The sequence below is a fragment of the Manis javanica genome, chromosome 5 (genome assembly GCF_040802235.1).
Source record: "Manis javanica isolate MJ-LG chromosome 5, MJ_LKY, whole genome shotgun sequence".
In the NCBI taxonomy this organism is placed as follows: Eukaryota; Metazoa; Chordata; class Mammalia; order Pholidota; family Manidae; genus Manis; species Manis javanica.
The window spans coordinates 94,847,205-94,862,838 of NC_133160.1; the positions used below are offsets into that span (position 1 = coordinate 94,847,205).

At 38.7% G+C, this 15,634-nt stretch overlaps 1 protein-coding gene across 2 annotated transcripts in view; it reads left to right on the forward strand.

Moving 5' to 3' along the window:
- The window catches only part of UNC5C (unc-5 netrin receptor C), a 407,905-nt gene that overhangs the window by 353,996 nt on the left and 38,275 nt on the right, over positions 1-15,634 (forward strand). For both annotated transcript variants that reach the window (XM_037020211.2, XM_037020212.2), the window contains 4 exons: positions 1,013-1,204; positions 1,858-2,202; positions 5,018-5,105; positions 14,293-14,461. In XM_037020211.2, coding sequence (XP_036876106.2) covers positions 1,013-1,204; positions 1,858-2,202; positions 5,018-5,105; positions 14,293-14,461 — 794 coding nt within the window. The remainder of the gene's footprint in view (positions 1-1,012; positions 1,205-1,857; positions 2,203-5,017; positions 5,106-14,292; positions 14,462-15,634) is intronic.

Sequence of the window (15,634 nt, forward strand, 5' to 3'; positions counted from 1 at the left end):
GAAAAAAAAAAAAACAGAGACCAAAGATGTCTGTGGGGTTCAGGAATGGTTTGATTTTGTTTATTTTGTTTTATCAACTTCTGTCACCTTTTGCAGTTGGATCAAAGCATGTTCTATGCCACTAAGGCAACAGGCAATATTTACAGGCATTTTCTTCTTTCTTTAGTAGAAACAGACCCCCAACGGACGATACACTGTGTTGGTCGAATGCTTACTTACTTTCTGGGGTAGTCTGACCTTTCTGATCACTGAACCAGACCTTTATCTTACTCAGTGTACCATAGACTGTATTTTATTCCAGTAATTAGTAGCTCAAATGTAAATTTCTGACAAGAGACCGTGAGAAGCTCAGAGTTCTCAGAGGTAATACTGAATCTGTATCAAAAGCCTGGAGTTATCAGCATTAACCTCTGCTCTCAGATCTGGACCTTCTGAAAGCATACCTTTCAAATCCAACATGTTTGCTTCTAATATTTGTTTTGCTTAGTTACACCATTCCCACCCACCCCTTCATTGATTTAGGAGAAAATGAAAAAGGTACTGTGAAAAGTGATTTTATGACTTGGAAGGATACTTAGGAAAATATTCTGGTTCAGATTCAGAGCATGCCAGATATTTCCAACAGAGTGTTTGTGTTTATGTTTTTGAAGAACTATCAGTGAATTCCAAGCCACCTTCCCAACTTTTCCACCTGAAATTGGTAAAAACTGTTTTTTCCTGTGCATTGGAATGGCTTTAGTTCCAGTTTCTTTTATGCCTTGTAATAAATGGTCTGTTATGCTGTCCAATTTAAGATAGATTAGTGAGTGGATAGATGCAAAGTGAGAAAGGGAAAGAAATCAGAGATAATTTTCCACCGAAAGGCCACAGGAGTTTTATATAGCTTTTGAAATAGATTTGAAATTAACCTATAAAAAAGGCAATAAATGTCTGAAAAAATTATAGCAATACATATGTATACTGTGGGAAATTTCTCTAACTGGTTAGTCGAATGTTTTCTTCTCCTCTCTAGCGGCTCCCGATTCAGACGATGTTGCTCTCTATGTTGGCATTGTGATAGCAGTGATAGTTTGCCTGGCCATTTCTGTGGTTGTGGCCCTATTTGTGTATCGGAAGAATCATCGTGACTTTGAGTCTGATATTATAGACTCTTCTGCACTCAATGGCGGCTTTCAGCCTGTGAATATCAAGGCAGCAAGACAAGGTCAGTTGACATTGCTCTTCACACCTGTGGCTTCAGCATGGAAGCAGTCTCCCTGTGTGGTGTCAAAGCAGTGCAGTTGAGGAAGAACATAAGCTCCATGCAGACAGAGATTTGCTCTGTTTCATTCATTACTGCATTAGCTTCATTCAGAGTTGGCAAGGTGTGCAGATCATCTTTTTTTTCCCTTAACAGGTTTCTCTGTCATACTTTTAAACTGTGAAAAGAGTACACAGATTGGTTGACTGATTTCTTGAGTCTCCTTTCCTTTTGACAAGACATCTTGTATTGCCACCAATCCAGTGGTGTACAGATGAACCCAAATCCAGTGTCGACAAGAAACTGTCACCCAGTAGACACCTAGTGGGGAATCACTGTCTACAAATCCAAATTGTTAAAACAGCCAAATACTTTGGGAGCAATGAGTAGACCTCAAGGCAAAATATGGAGCAAACTCTTCTATTTATTTGTAGCCAATAATAAAGTGGATCCTAATTATCTAATGGCCTTGTTTTCGGCAGAACCTTAGAGCCTATACATCTCTGCTGTTCACCAAGTTGCTTTGCTTTTGGCTCAGAAAGTGTCAGGGGAGTTTGACTAATATGAGTTGCCTGAATGGAGAATGCAAATGGACTTAATTTCTCTTTCTGACTCAGATCTCCTGGTGGTACCCCCAGACCTCACATCAGCGGCAGCCATGTACAGAGGACCTGTGTATGCCTTGCATGATGTCTCAGACAAAATCCCAATGACCAATTCTCCAATTCTGGATCCACTGCCCAACCTGAAAATCAAAGTATACAGCACTTCAGGTGCTGTCACCCCCCAAGATGACCTCTCTGAATTTGCTTCAAAGCTTTCCCCTCAGATGACCCAATCCCTGTTGGAGAATGAAGCCCTCAACCTGAAGAATCAGAGTCTAGCAAGGCAGACTGATCCATCCTGTACTGCATTTGGCACCTTCAACTCCCTTGGGGGGCACCTTATTGTTCCCAATTCAGGTAATTCCTAAGGGTTTAAATTTTGAAAATAGTTCTTGAAAATGTTTTTGTACCATAATCTTTTTGTTGTTGTTTCTTAATAATTGAAAAGATCATTGCAGCCTATCTAATTCAAATCTCCTTTCAACATAAACCAACATTACACCAGACAAAAATCAGTAAAACCATTTATCTTCCTCCAACCAACTCTGAAAACATGTCTTCTAGAAATATTATTATACTTACAACTTTCTGCCAAGGTGTAAATTAGAACTGTCATTGACCTTCTTTTTAATAGAGCTTCAGAAGGCAACATCAAGCACAAAGTCCTCTCTGTTGTCATCACACTTTAACTTTAAAAGGACAAATTAATTATAAAACATATCAGTTGGTTCAGTTCCAGTTTACTATAGGAGTCATACTTCAGATTACTAATTTTTAGATAATCAGAGGATATCATAATAGAGAGAAAATCTTCATTTATTAATTTAACTCTTTATTTCACAGTCTTCAACTTAAAGGTATTTATAAGGCACTCATTCCTACTTCTGTTGTATCTATCTAGAACCACAGCTTCATCCTGTGTCCTTTTGTATTACCTAGGTTTCAGTTTATTATGTAGTATCTGCTTCTAGAAAATAATCCTCATAAAGGTCTTAAATGGTGAATTTAAGTTAGTGACTGATACTTTTTTATTACAGTTTGGCATTTATTAATCAATACTAGTAGTGTGTTTGGAACTATTGGTCATAAGCCTGTTAATGAATCTTCTGTGAATCTACTATAGTTCTTTTGGACAAGACTGAGTGTTTTGCAAATATAACACTAAGAAACAATTTGGTTGACTAAAAGCCTTCATGTAGCTTAAGAAAAGAATATAATGTGTAAACAACCAACCAGTCAATTGATTGGACAGACAGAACCAACTGGTCTTCAGGTCTCAGTATGAACTTATCTTTGATTCTTCCTCAGATTCGGTTCCATTTCAATGCCTTGGCAATTCTCACCTGCCTTACCTTTAAAAGCATATTTTAATAAATTGAAATACCTAATGGAATATCATTTTCTTTTTTCTATATGCTTTATGTAGCTGAGGTCATATAGTATAGAAAATGTGTTTTTTTCACCTTTTCTCATTAATTCTCAGGCTATTGTATGCTGCTTAAAATCATGATTTTCAATATATTTTAATAGTCTATGAAATGAATAATCAAAATATACTCTATTGTTCTTCCATTATTTAAACATTATATTATTCCCAAGACAGTTTTTTTTCATGGTATTCACTGGATTCTGCCTTTCCTTTCTACACCTACCACTTTTTCATGTATGAAGTGTTATAAAGGCTTTGTAAGTGTAAAGGAGAGGGCTAGCTTGTATCAAATAATTTCTATATACTGATCAATGGTGATTCACATACATTATTTGATAGAGTAAAAATAGTTAGCTAATATTGCTTCAAGGCTTATTCTTGTTACTTTACGCCCATCATTTCATTTCATCCCCATAACAAATATAAAGGTCTATTTTATTGTTCCATCAGAAAAAATAGAAGTCCCAAGGCCTGAGAGCCTCATGTGTGGTCCTCCTGCTTTCACTCTGTGCCTCAAGGAACTGTGCTGCGCACTGGTGTGACTATCTGCCCCCCAGAGCCACAGCTCTCACATCCCCTTCCTTCTCAAGAACAACAGGACTTCAACCCATTTTACAAACGCCTTCAAATAAACTGTTCCTCCTTAACTCTCCATTCTTTGTTCTTGAGCCTTTCCAGTATGGTCGGGCAAGTTTCCTGATTGCCCTTTGCTCATTTGGCAGATTCCATTTCCTTGCTAATTAAATTGTAAGCCACTCAAAGACAAGAACGGGCTCTCTTACTTCTTGGCATTCACAACAGTGCCAAACACTGTCCTCACAGTGATGCAACATACATTTTTAGTGAGAGAAATTAACTTCATTTATGGGAGTAAAATCATAGAGCTAAGTCTCTTCAAGTTGCTGCCCACCTTGAATTACTCTTTGTGGTATGACTGCAGTAATGCAGCCGCTGGTTCTCACAGACCTGCCGTCATTGGCATCAATCACTAGTTGCTGCATATTACCCAGACCTTCCGAGTCAGAAACTCTGGGGGCAGGATTCAGTAATCTGTTTTGTAGCAAGTCCTCCAGATGATTCTGGTCCAAGGTCAAGTTGCAAATCACTGCTGAAGACAATTTAGAACAGGGCTCCATCAATAGTCCCACCAAATGGTACAATTAGTACTGAGTAAAAACTTGTTTGACCTGCTGCAATTAAAAATAGCAGTCACTGTTCACTTCCCTCTCTATCATGAAAGAAGTTATTTACCGATTATTATTCTGTTATGGAAAAACACTGATACTAGCCAAATATTTCAGAAATAAGTGTTTTTTGATATTGTTGAAGTTAGCATTTCCCTGACTTTGAATCTTGTGAGGATTTTTTTTTTAATTAGAAATGATGTGTCAGTACAGCTGTTTGAAATTTTAAGAGCGGTTGTTGGTTTTCTCCTCATTTTACAAGGAAAACAGCAGTGGAACCATCTGTCTATTCCTTAAATAAAACAAGAGTTTTAAAAATTACATCATTCCTTTAAGTAATTCCGTAACTGTTCAGAGGGAGCTGCGGTAACAAGGAAAGCCACTAAGGAGCGACAGCAGGGCAGCTCTGAGTATTTACATGTCTTCACAGAAAAAGTAGGCTTGTGGCTACATGGCCGCAAAATCTCCCCATTCCTTTTCACTTGCTTCAAAGGCATTCGGGGAAGTTTCCTTTTGATTCATAGGTCTTATGTGACTGCTTTTCTCTTTTGCTATTCAGGAGTAAGCTTGCTGATTCCCGCTGGGGCCATTCCCCAAGGGAGAGTCTACGAAATGTATGTGACTGTACACAGGAAAGAAAATATGAGGTAAATATGCTTTTTCTGGTGCACTTGACTTTATCAATGTCTGACTTGGAGGAGAATTGTGCAATAGAAAGAATAAACCCGACATGCTTTTGTCTTGAGTGCTCTCCTTTCGGCACACCCTTTTCTCCCTAGACCGATAAAAGGTCAGCTTTTACTTCTCTTTATCTTTGATGCTCCAGACACTTTGCAGATCTTGAGTATGGGTAGAAGACCAGAGATTTTCTCCAAAGTGGTCATGTGGCCATACTGGCTGAAAAAAATGTCCAGGAATGTGATCCACAGGTTGTCCAAACAGATACGTGGAGAGACACAGAGGTGGCTGGTTCCTGGCGACCTGGCTCAAGAATCCAGCCTATTCCAATTATAGAGTTAAAAGTCATGAAGAATTAGACAACCCCCTTAACCCCTGACCAGCCATCATCATTTCAGCCTAGCTCTTTATTCTCACCTGCAGATTCTTCTTTCTGTGACTCTAGCTTAAGTGTTGCTCCTTCTATGTTCAGCACTTACAAATTCCATATTGGGTCTTTCTGCATAGATCTAGGGTTGATGATGTGTCATGATCATAAAAATGAAGCTATTTTAAGTAAAAATAACAAGAGAAGTTTAGAAGCCCTAAATTCAACTTCCAGTCTGACCTCTAACAAATCATGTGTGGTCTTTCTTGATCAGTTCAACATAAAGTGCATGTGTTAAATAGTGCTTTAAAGGCCTGATTAAAGGCTTCTGAAGTACACTGAGATCTTAAAATAAAAGATGTTGTTGAAAGAAATTCTTACATGTGATTATCACTGTTTGTCCCAAAGGCAAAGGCATCGGCTTCTCAGCCTTGAGCTCTGAATACAAAGCATGAGTGACAAATGTAGAACTAGGTTATCATTATAACACATTATACCTTTTCTCTTTCCCGGCTCATCCTCAGAAAAACATCCATTTTAGTCTTGTTTTCAGTAGCTGAAAAGCTCTTTTATAATGCTCTTAGGTGGAGATGCTGGTATTTATATCTGTAGAACCCAAAAAGTGTTTCCTCTCAGGTGGTGTACTTTCACCTATACAAACACTAGCCTGTCTAAAGAAATAATAAAATTCCTTGAACATTATTCACACCATAAATTGGAGCAACAGAAAGTCACTAAAAAGGCATGTATTTGCTCACATCAAATATTCAATTTTTTATTCTCACCCCAAAGTAACATTCACAGGCTCTCAGAATGCCCTTCTTTTGCAGTTGGAGGAATGAAGATTAGTAAATGCCAAGATCCCTTTATATGTTTTTTTTTGTTCTTTCTCTTATCCAGAGTCAAGCTTAGCACTAAGCACATCCATTCCTTAAGGCCTTTTCCAACATGGACATTTTTAGAAATTAAATAGAATGAGTACTGGCTTGTGCTTTATGCTGAGAAGCAGTGAGGTATTCGTGGTCTCCTATTTCCCATCTGATCACCATTATCTTTAGCTGAAGTTCAGGCCTTTAAGGGGCTGCTGCCAGATCGTGCTGAAGCTGAACGTGTGTGCACTTGTGAGCCTCAGATGGTTTTCCTCCCCACAGTTCAGTTGGCACCCTGACCAGGATTATTGTACATTTTAGACAGAGTAAAGAGAAAATGGAAAATTGATAAAGCTAGACACTTCTGCTTTCAGGTTCCTCTCCTTTTAACTCTAAAGAAAAGGAATCACTCCTTGCTGTGCCTACCACCTGAAGTTAGGTGCAGAGGGAATTTACTCTATTGAATTTGGTGTGCATCAAAAGAGGTCTGTTTGTAAAAACGAAGCTAGACAAACTTCAAGATCTGAAAAGAAAATATGCACAAGAGGCTATGAGATAAGGCACAAACCTAAGATTAAAATGCAAATAAATGAGCAAGTCCTCTCTCTGCTCATTTTCTGTTGTGAACTCAATGAGTTTTTCTTGTAAAAACATAATGAGAAGAGTGTCTTCAGCTGTAGTAATAATATAAAGCATAGATACCATTTATTCAGCATGATTCTAACTCCATGTATTCCTTACTACAACTCTGCAAGTTATGATGGGCTTTACTTTGAAGGTGAAGAAACTGGGGCTCAAGAGACATTAAGTCTCAAAGCTAAGATTTCACTGTCAATAACTGGCAAGGCAAAGCTCACACCCACACTGTCTCACCTCGAAGCTCTTTACTCTGTCACAAGCCACGCCTCCAATACAGCAGCAGTACACAAACCCAGCCTCTGTCTTATTATAGAGCATTCCTGAACGGTCTTTCTATTGCTTGCTAAAGACCCTTTTCTATCCTCACGTGGTCTGAGGTAAGAGTTATGAATGTTATTTCAAGGTATTTCTAGGAAAATTCTGGATCAATTTTCTCCATTTTCCTTCTTTCTTATTCCCTTTATTGCATCCCAAATGGGGTGTTTTTCCAGCTGGATAGTGTCCAGCCGGTCATCTGCTGATGTGAACTGTCTAAAGGGAGGTGTGAACTTAATTACATGTGACATAGTGAATGTGACGAGAGAGGCCTTACCATTACCGAATACGCTCTCAGAGAAAGCACCGGATGGTAGATGAACAGCCTAATGAGCTGCGGAGATGGGACAAGCTGTCCGTCACCGGCAGAGAACAGAGCCACAAGGCTGAGCAGATTTCTACCTCTCCTGCTTTACGGAGCCCTGGGGAGGCTGCAAGGCCTCTGTTTCCCCCTGTGGACACAGTTTCCACAATTAATGGCACGAACTTGGACCTTTTTGTCTTATTTCCAGTACCAGCTTAAAGAAATGAAACTGAATGAGACTGAATATTTGCCCTTTGTCATTTCTTACTGAAAAACAGTTTGAAGATGTAAATATTAATTTTTCCCTTTCTCTGTATTCTGCGCTTGCCTAGAAATACTCTTAAAAGGCCAAAAAAATCAATTCCAAATATAAAGATAAATAGACCTTTATTTGGTAAACTGTGGGGAGCCATGGAGGGTCTCTGAGCAGCCAAATGATAGAGGAATAGCAGTGCTTTTTGAAGATTGATCTGGTGACAGTGTGCAGGATGAATTGGTGCAGGGAACATTAAGGCTCCCCCAGGCCGGCAGCTGGGGGCTTTGTGGGGCTGTGGCTACAGTCCAGGTGCCAGAGGAGAGGGGAAGGGCCCAGGCCTGAGTCTGGAGAGTGGAAAGTGAAATATTTCAGAAGAAAAAGTATTTCACAAATGATCAGAAGTGTTTCAAAAGAGTGGCAACACAAAGAATGTACTTTGGGCACAAGTCTTGGGTACGGGGAGATTGTGAGACCAATGAAAGAGGGCGGAAGCGGCTGCTGGGTTGAGGAGAAAAGACAGATAGTGACGTTGATGCCCAGGTGTGCACAAGGTGTGGGAGTGGAGCACGGGCTTCGTGCTGGAGATGCAGATGAGACGTCAGCAGCGAGCAGCTGCTCCAAGGGGTAAAGCGCCAAGGCAAAAAGATGAGGACGGGGGGAGAAGCTTGGGATATATGATTTCATATTTGGGCGTGATGAGTGGAGCTAAACAGAACACGTAAGAAGACAGGTAGATAAAGAGTTTGCATCTAGCATTGTGCTTAACAGAGAGTGGCTTCTCAATGATTGTTTTTGAATGAAAGAACATATGATTATAAATATAGTAGGAGAAAATCAAAGGTAAAGAGAGTTTAGTGATTGAGGAGGTGGTTGACAGGTATTAGTAAAATTAAAATGTAAAGAAAGAGAATAATAACAAATTATTAGATTTGTCAACTGTAGGTATTGGTGGCCTTTAGGATTTTTTTAAGGATGAAATTCCAGTAGGAAGAGTTGATGGTATGAGTTAGTGGTGAGGAAAGTAAAGCTATCATATATATTTACTGACTATAAATACAAAATAGTAATATGTTAATAGCAGGCCAAAATTGTCTAATGTAGGTTGTCACACGTTGTTCGGAACTTTATGAAATAGTAGTTGACATTATCTTTCAGTGAAACTCAGTGATATCTTCCTGTTAAGTAGACCCCTAAATTCCTCTTTTGAAGGAAAACCTATAGAAAGGCTAGAGGTGTAGGGGGAAGGGAATGGAGTCCAGGAATCTTTAAATCTTATTCTCTCACTTTTCCACAGCGTTCATCTATTGAAATCCTATTTATCAAGAAATGGTTCAAGGTGGTTTATAAACACACAGTTTTTTCAATGGGAGGGAAAAAATAAATGAAAAAAATAAGAAAAATGAGATAAGTAAGATTAGACAAGGTAAGATAAAATCACACAAGCAGTTAAAATATAAAATATTTGGTGTAATTCCCAGCATGCGTCTTGGCAGTAGGTCATGAATTTGCTATTTCAAAGTTTTCAAGAGGGGAACATAGTAAGTTAGAAGATCCATGTGTTAAAGAGGAAAAAATATGCCCAGAAAAGGCTCTGTTATTTCTCCTTTTGCTCCTTATAAAGGACATTTTGTTAACACACCAAACAACATGTTAAACTACAAAAAGCACTGAATTTCAATGAGCCACAACTGTTCATTTCCCTCAATGTGAGGAGACAGTATGAGGTCCAAGGATGAATTAGGTAAAATAATCCCACAAAACTCAGCAGTTCAGTTCAGTTGAGGGCACAATACTTGGCTGTTCTGGCTTAACCCAGGGGTAGATTGGGCCAGTCTAGGGAGATGGTGGCACACCCCTCTGAGTGGGGTCCATGCTCTTGCTCTTTTTCTTTTTTTGCTCAATTGAGCTTTTGATAGCAAGTGAGTTAGATGTTCCCTGTCAGATGCCTGGAGTGCAGACACTTCATGTTGCCAGACACATGTGAAACCGTGTGCTTTAAAAGGCAGGTGAGCCTAGGGTGGAAGTGTCAGCCTGTGGGACCTGACAGAAGACATGTATGTTAATAGAGGGTATCTCATCTCCACGCAGAGGTGGATGGAGACAGATTCTTTTCAGGAAGCAGTTAGAGCCATTTTGTCTAGCAAACCGAATGACTTGTGTTTGAAACCTGGCTCTCAAGGTGATTGTTGTGCAATCACCTTAAAAAGAGAGTCAGAAACATGCAGAAACAGGAGAGAATCATGGAGAATTTTCTTCCAATAGCTTTGCGGCCTTAGGCAAGTGTGTTAATATCCCTAGATTTCAGTTTCCTCTTCTGGAACAAGTGGTAGTGTAAATACTTACCTTAACTCCCTTGCAGATATGCCTGGAGCTACACATGCAGTTGCTTTTGTGAAAGTTTTGTAAATTAATGCATTTCTGTGTAGAAGTTCTCCTCAGCGATAACAGCAAGCAAAGGATGAGAAAATTTCCTAGAGGCTTCAGAAGCCATCTAGGATTTAAGATGATATGGACTTTGAAAAGCCTTTAAAACTTTAGTCAGTGTTCATTATTGAACTTTCACTTAAATTGCTGCTTGCTTCTTCAGCTAATTTTTGCTTTGTGTTCTTTTCCATATCACCTGCAGTTAATATGCACAGAATGTTTGCTTAACTATCTTAGATAACACATGAGATATAAAGGAGTGAAACCCTTTTCTACAAAACATGAATCGGACTTATTTTTATCTCTTTTCTGCTATTTTTGTCTTATGCCCTCCCTTTATGTAAAGAAAGAAAATGTGGATTTAAACACTCTGACCTTCCCTCAGTCACTCCTTCCATATATGCTTGGAAATGTTTCCAATTTCAACACTGCTTCTTTCATCTTGAAAACACAAAGATTCTTATCATTATTTCTTCTTTGTTTTTCATCCCCTGTTATGAATTCCACTTCACCACTTCCCTATTCATTACATTCTTGCACCTCACTGGGTTAATAAATTCTTTTGACACCTACTGCCTCTTCCTTCCCTTGCTATCCCTCCTGCAAGAATGGTGCCCATCAATATTACATGCCAGGGGTGTGCTTGGAGAGTCGGGGTCTGACAGCTCCCCAACCCAGCAGGGAGTCTTCTCCCTTCTGTTCCAACTCAGTGACCCGAACAGCCCCTCCTTTCTCTGCTTCAAGCATGGGCTGCTAACAACAACCGACTGAGAGACAGATGTTTCCAATTTCCAACTATATTGCATGGACCACTTGAAATGGATTCCACTTTAGTCTTCTTCCTTAAAACTTTAATGCTCACTTTTCAAGGTACACTTGTAACTAAAAGATAAGTGTAATGCTCAGGAAAATGCAATCTTTTTATTTCTCCCCCCATGGTAGGAAAAGTAGAATTAAACAAAAATAAGGTTTCTGCTTAGGGCAGATAAGTGTAATATCATCTATGCCACAATGAAAGGAACACTTTACACATATTCCAAGAGAGTGAATTTCAGAATGGAAGAAAGGAGGAGAAACTGGGTTAAAAGGAAATGAAATGCAAGGTGCAAAGGGGATAGTAATAAGTTCTTAAGCTGCCAATAGCCTTGTGATTCCAAGTTTAAGTACATTTCCAAGTACTTAGATAACTTTAAATTTAGTAAAATTATGTTATTATTCATCAAGAATCGAGACAATACTAAAATACTAAGAGGAGATTGAAATTATTTTGATTTTCTATATGCGAAGAAAGAAAAGTCATAGGTTGGTGAGATCCTAGTGAAATTTTAAAATGAGAGGAAGCAGTGGTCACAAAGTTTTATTGAGGAAACTATACCAAACTTTAGCTGAGTTCTTAGAACTGATGGAAATAATTGCCACGAACTGAGGAATCTCTAAAATTTGACCTTACTTGTAAGCTACCAAGTTGACTTGTACAATTTTGTGGATGCTGTTAGATAACACAAGACTCTTAGGTCAGGGACCAAGGACAGTTTATTACTCCCTGCAGTAGCATTAGCCAGAATATCATCATTTTTGTGCCAGTTAATTGGTCCTCAGTTCTAAAAGGGTGACACAAAGAAGGTCAGATACCCATACCTTCAGTGGTTGCATTCCAGGGAACGGCCCCTGAGCTTAGAGAACCTAAGTCTTTTATACCAGGAAGTACACCTATCTGCCATTTGCTCCAGAGGTAAGCTTTTTTTTTATATCTCAAGGTGACTGCTGTGCAATCACCTTAAAAAGAGAGTCAGGAACATGCAGAAAGAGGAGAGAATCATGGAGAATTTTCTTCCAATACAATTAGAAAAAAAAATAAGTTACTATAATTCATAAGTGTTAAATAAGGGTAAGCCTTAGATAAAAGCTAACTCCTAGGCTATGTAGTATTTCACATATAAACTATAGATAAAGACTAGAGAAAAATCCTTTTCAAGTGGCCATTGCAATTATAAAGGAGCTCGATATGCCTTTTGTAACATCCATGTGAATGAAGTAGAAAGATGTGCAGGGACAACATATGTTTTAATGTGTTTATATTAGGCTGAACTAAATAACTCGAAGTATTGATGTCAGACTTGAGAGAGGTTTCAAGTGGTGTCCTTGAAAAGGTCTGTGTCTTTGCCCTATTCTGGTATTACAGTGTAGCAGTGATTGGAGTGAGAATATAAATGGCAGGCATATCAGATTTACAGAGGATAAAAGACTAGAAGAGATAGCCAATATTTGGAAGAAAGACATAGCATTAAGAAATAGATGACCTGAAATTTTCCCTGAAGCTATTAAGGTAAAATTAAATAGCTAAATATAAATTTCTGTACACAGGTTCAAAACCCATCATTGCAACCACAGAACTATAGAGACTTTGCCTAAGAGCCTTTCATGTTATGAATACATAGCATGGTCAGCTTTAACAAGCTACTTAAGCTTCTTGGGGCTTCATTGTCTCATTTTATAAAGGAGATGCTTAACCCTATTATCTGAATCTTCCCATCTAAACAATATTTATACCTAATCACTTGATTAGGAATCATTGAAGGCAGCAATTTTGTGAGGCAATGATATACTACATATTCCAAATCAAAGAAAATCGTAAGTCCTCCTATCCTGTGCTTGAGTATTAGATTCATTTCAAAATGCCCCACTTTAGAGAAGACATTGAGACACTGATAGATATCTATATGAAAATAAAGAGAGAAATATAGGGAGCTGCCTGGAAACCATACTTTTCTAGCTAAAGTTGAAAAAAATGAGGTTGTTTGGTCTGAAATAAAGAAGACTTTTTAGTGGTATTATAACAATCTCTAAATATTGAAAGGTATTTATGCCAGAGTGGGGAGAAAGCAGGTCAAGGATATGTGGAGATTACGTATCAGCAAGGCAGATTGTGTTCATTCTGCATAAGAATATTTTATACCTTGGAGGTGATAATAGATGAAGTGACCCTCAGGAGTTGTGAACTAGAGTTGCAGACGTGGCTAAAACACTGACCTGTGTCAGCATATGTGAAAAAGCTCTTGCTTTGCATGGAAGGTGGTCCTTGTTGACCCCGAGGGCCCTTTCTCCTCTAAAATTCTGAGTTCATGACTTCTGAAGTTGTGCTCTTCTGACAGAGTTGTTTTGGATATTGTTGAGAAGCGCCAGCCCTTGTTAGCTGTGTGGCTTTGGGAAAGCCACTCCGTGCCTTGGGACTACTTCCCCATGTGCCAGCTGATAGCTTGGGTTTATTTATCCATTTGCTTGTTGATCACAGTCTTGTTAGGGAAAGGATTTAAGGCAATTATGTAAAACAATATGTGAAAATAAAGAATTTAGATCTTTGAGGTTCTTTCTGCTTATATCCTCTGAGAATGAAGTATACAAGTAGATTTCATTTTAAATTCTAAAACTATAGTATACAGTTCTATATTCTGCCTGGTTATATTTGAAAGAATGAATCCACTCTGACAGCCTGAATTATTCTTGACAGTCATTTTAGAAGTTTAGCTCTGAGGTGTCCTCAATCTGAAGTGATTTTTTTCTAAAGTATTTTTCAAGTTAGACCCTAAAAACAAAAATATTTAAAACTCTCTAAGACCAATGGCAAGTAATATCAGAAAAGATGGTTATATAAGGACTCTATTCCTTCTCATTCCATCCTGAAAGTATCTGTACATGAATTCAGAAGAAGTTACCAAAGGCAGACCTATGTCTGAGGAAAGAGGATCAAAGAGATTCTGGCAGATTCACTGTTATTGTGAAGACCTCCAGTGTTGCAAGATCAAAGTCTTGGCATAAAAAGCATGTCTTCCCATTTAATTCTGCCTCCCTCTGCTTCCCAGAAAAAGAGGAAACATTCCAAGAAGAAACCATTTGTACAACTTTAACTCCCAATTCTCAGTGAGTACACAGTACGTAAATACTATAGAAATGCCACTGCAACCATTCTCTGCTCTCCTCCTAGGCCACCCGTGGAGGACATGCAGACCCTCTTGAGCCCCGTAGTGAGCTGTGGGCCTCCGGGAGCCCTGCTGACCCGCCCCGTCATCCTAACTGTGCATCACTGTGCAGATCCCAGCACTGAGGACTGGAAGATACAGCTCAAGAACCAGGCAGCCCAGGGACAGTGGGAGGTGAGCTAATGTGGGGATAAAGATGGAACTCAGGAACAATCCATGCAATAAATGGGAGAAATTATGGGAAGCCTTTTCTTTTTAAAGCACAACATGGGTGGGAAGAATGGTGGCTTGTACTCAAAATAAGAGAGAAAGGGAGAAACTCATTCCTGACTACTTTAGCTACTGATTGAAAGGCATGAAGAAGCTAATGGTCATGCATCAGCTAACTCACAGGGAACATGCACTCATGGGCATTACACAAGTTCCTTTTGGAATATACATACTAACTATATCTTGGGAAGGAAAACATAGATAGCATTTTAATTTACAGGTAGAGAAACATTGCATCTGGGTCAGAAAATGTTGAGCAATGACCTGTAGACAAGTCCTGGGATTATAGTTCTTCCGAACTTGGGAAAACAGAAAGGGTATGTCGGCTAAGCTCCACTAGAATGAAGAACGCTGTGGCATCCTGGCCCTGTAGCTGTTGCCATCATGACTTCCTAAGGACAATGCCTTAAACAGATCCCATTCTTTACATCAGAACTCTTTATTTAGCACTTAAGATAAAGGGCAAAAGGATTTATCCTATTTACCGTGAAGATTTTTTACCAAATACGTTAAAAAAGAACTTGTGTATTTTCATCATGTCCTTTGAATAAACGGTATCTTTCGTTTAAAAGGGAAATAGCCAAATTAAACATTACATTTAGATGATTCTCAGGAAAGCATATTATCAGGAATATGTTTATCAAAAAATATGTAGTAGTTTTAAAAGCTACTCCTGTATTTTTGTTTAATCATTACAAAAAAACGTATTCATCCATATATTACACACTTCATATATTACACACTCATGGTATTTTTCTTCTTAGGGAAAGACATTTTTAAAGAAAAGTATACATGAAGATGCAAGCCCCTATTATTTTAGGAAAAATAAAATTAGAGTTAGAAGAGTAGCAGGGCATCTACTACTGGGCTTAACTAGAATTTTCTTCCTATGGACATGTTCTCCTTGTGGCCACAGGAGAGGATCACTCCTTCCAGAGAGCCTGAAGTTCAGCATTAAAGTCTAGGGATATACTTTCTGTTGAGTGATGACCAGACTTAGCCATATCTAACTTCACTTCCATTTAAGCCTGAAATGTTTTATCTTGAAAACATCAGAAAGCCTTAATCTCCAGTGAT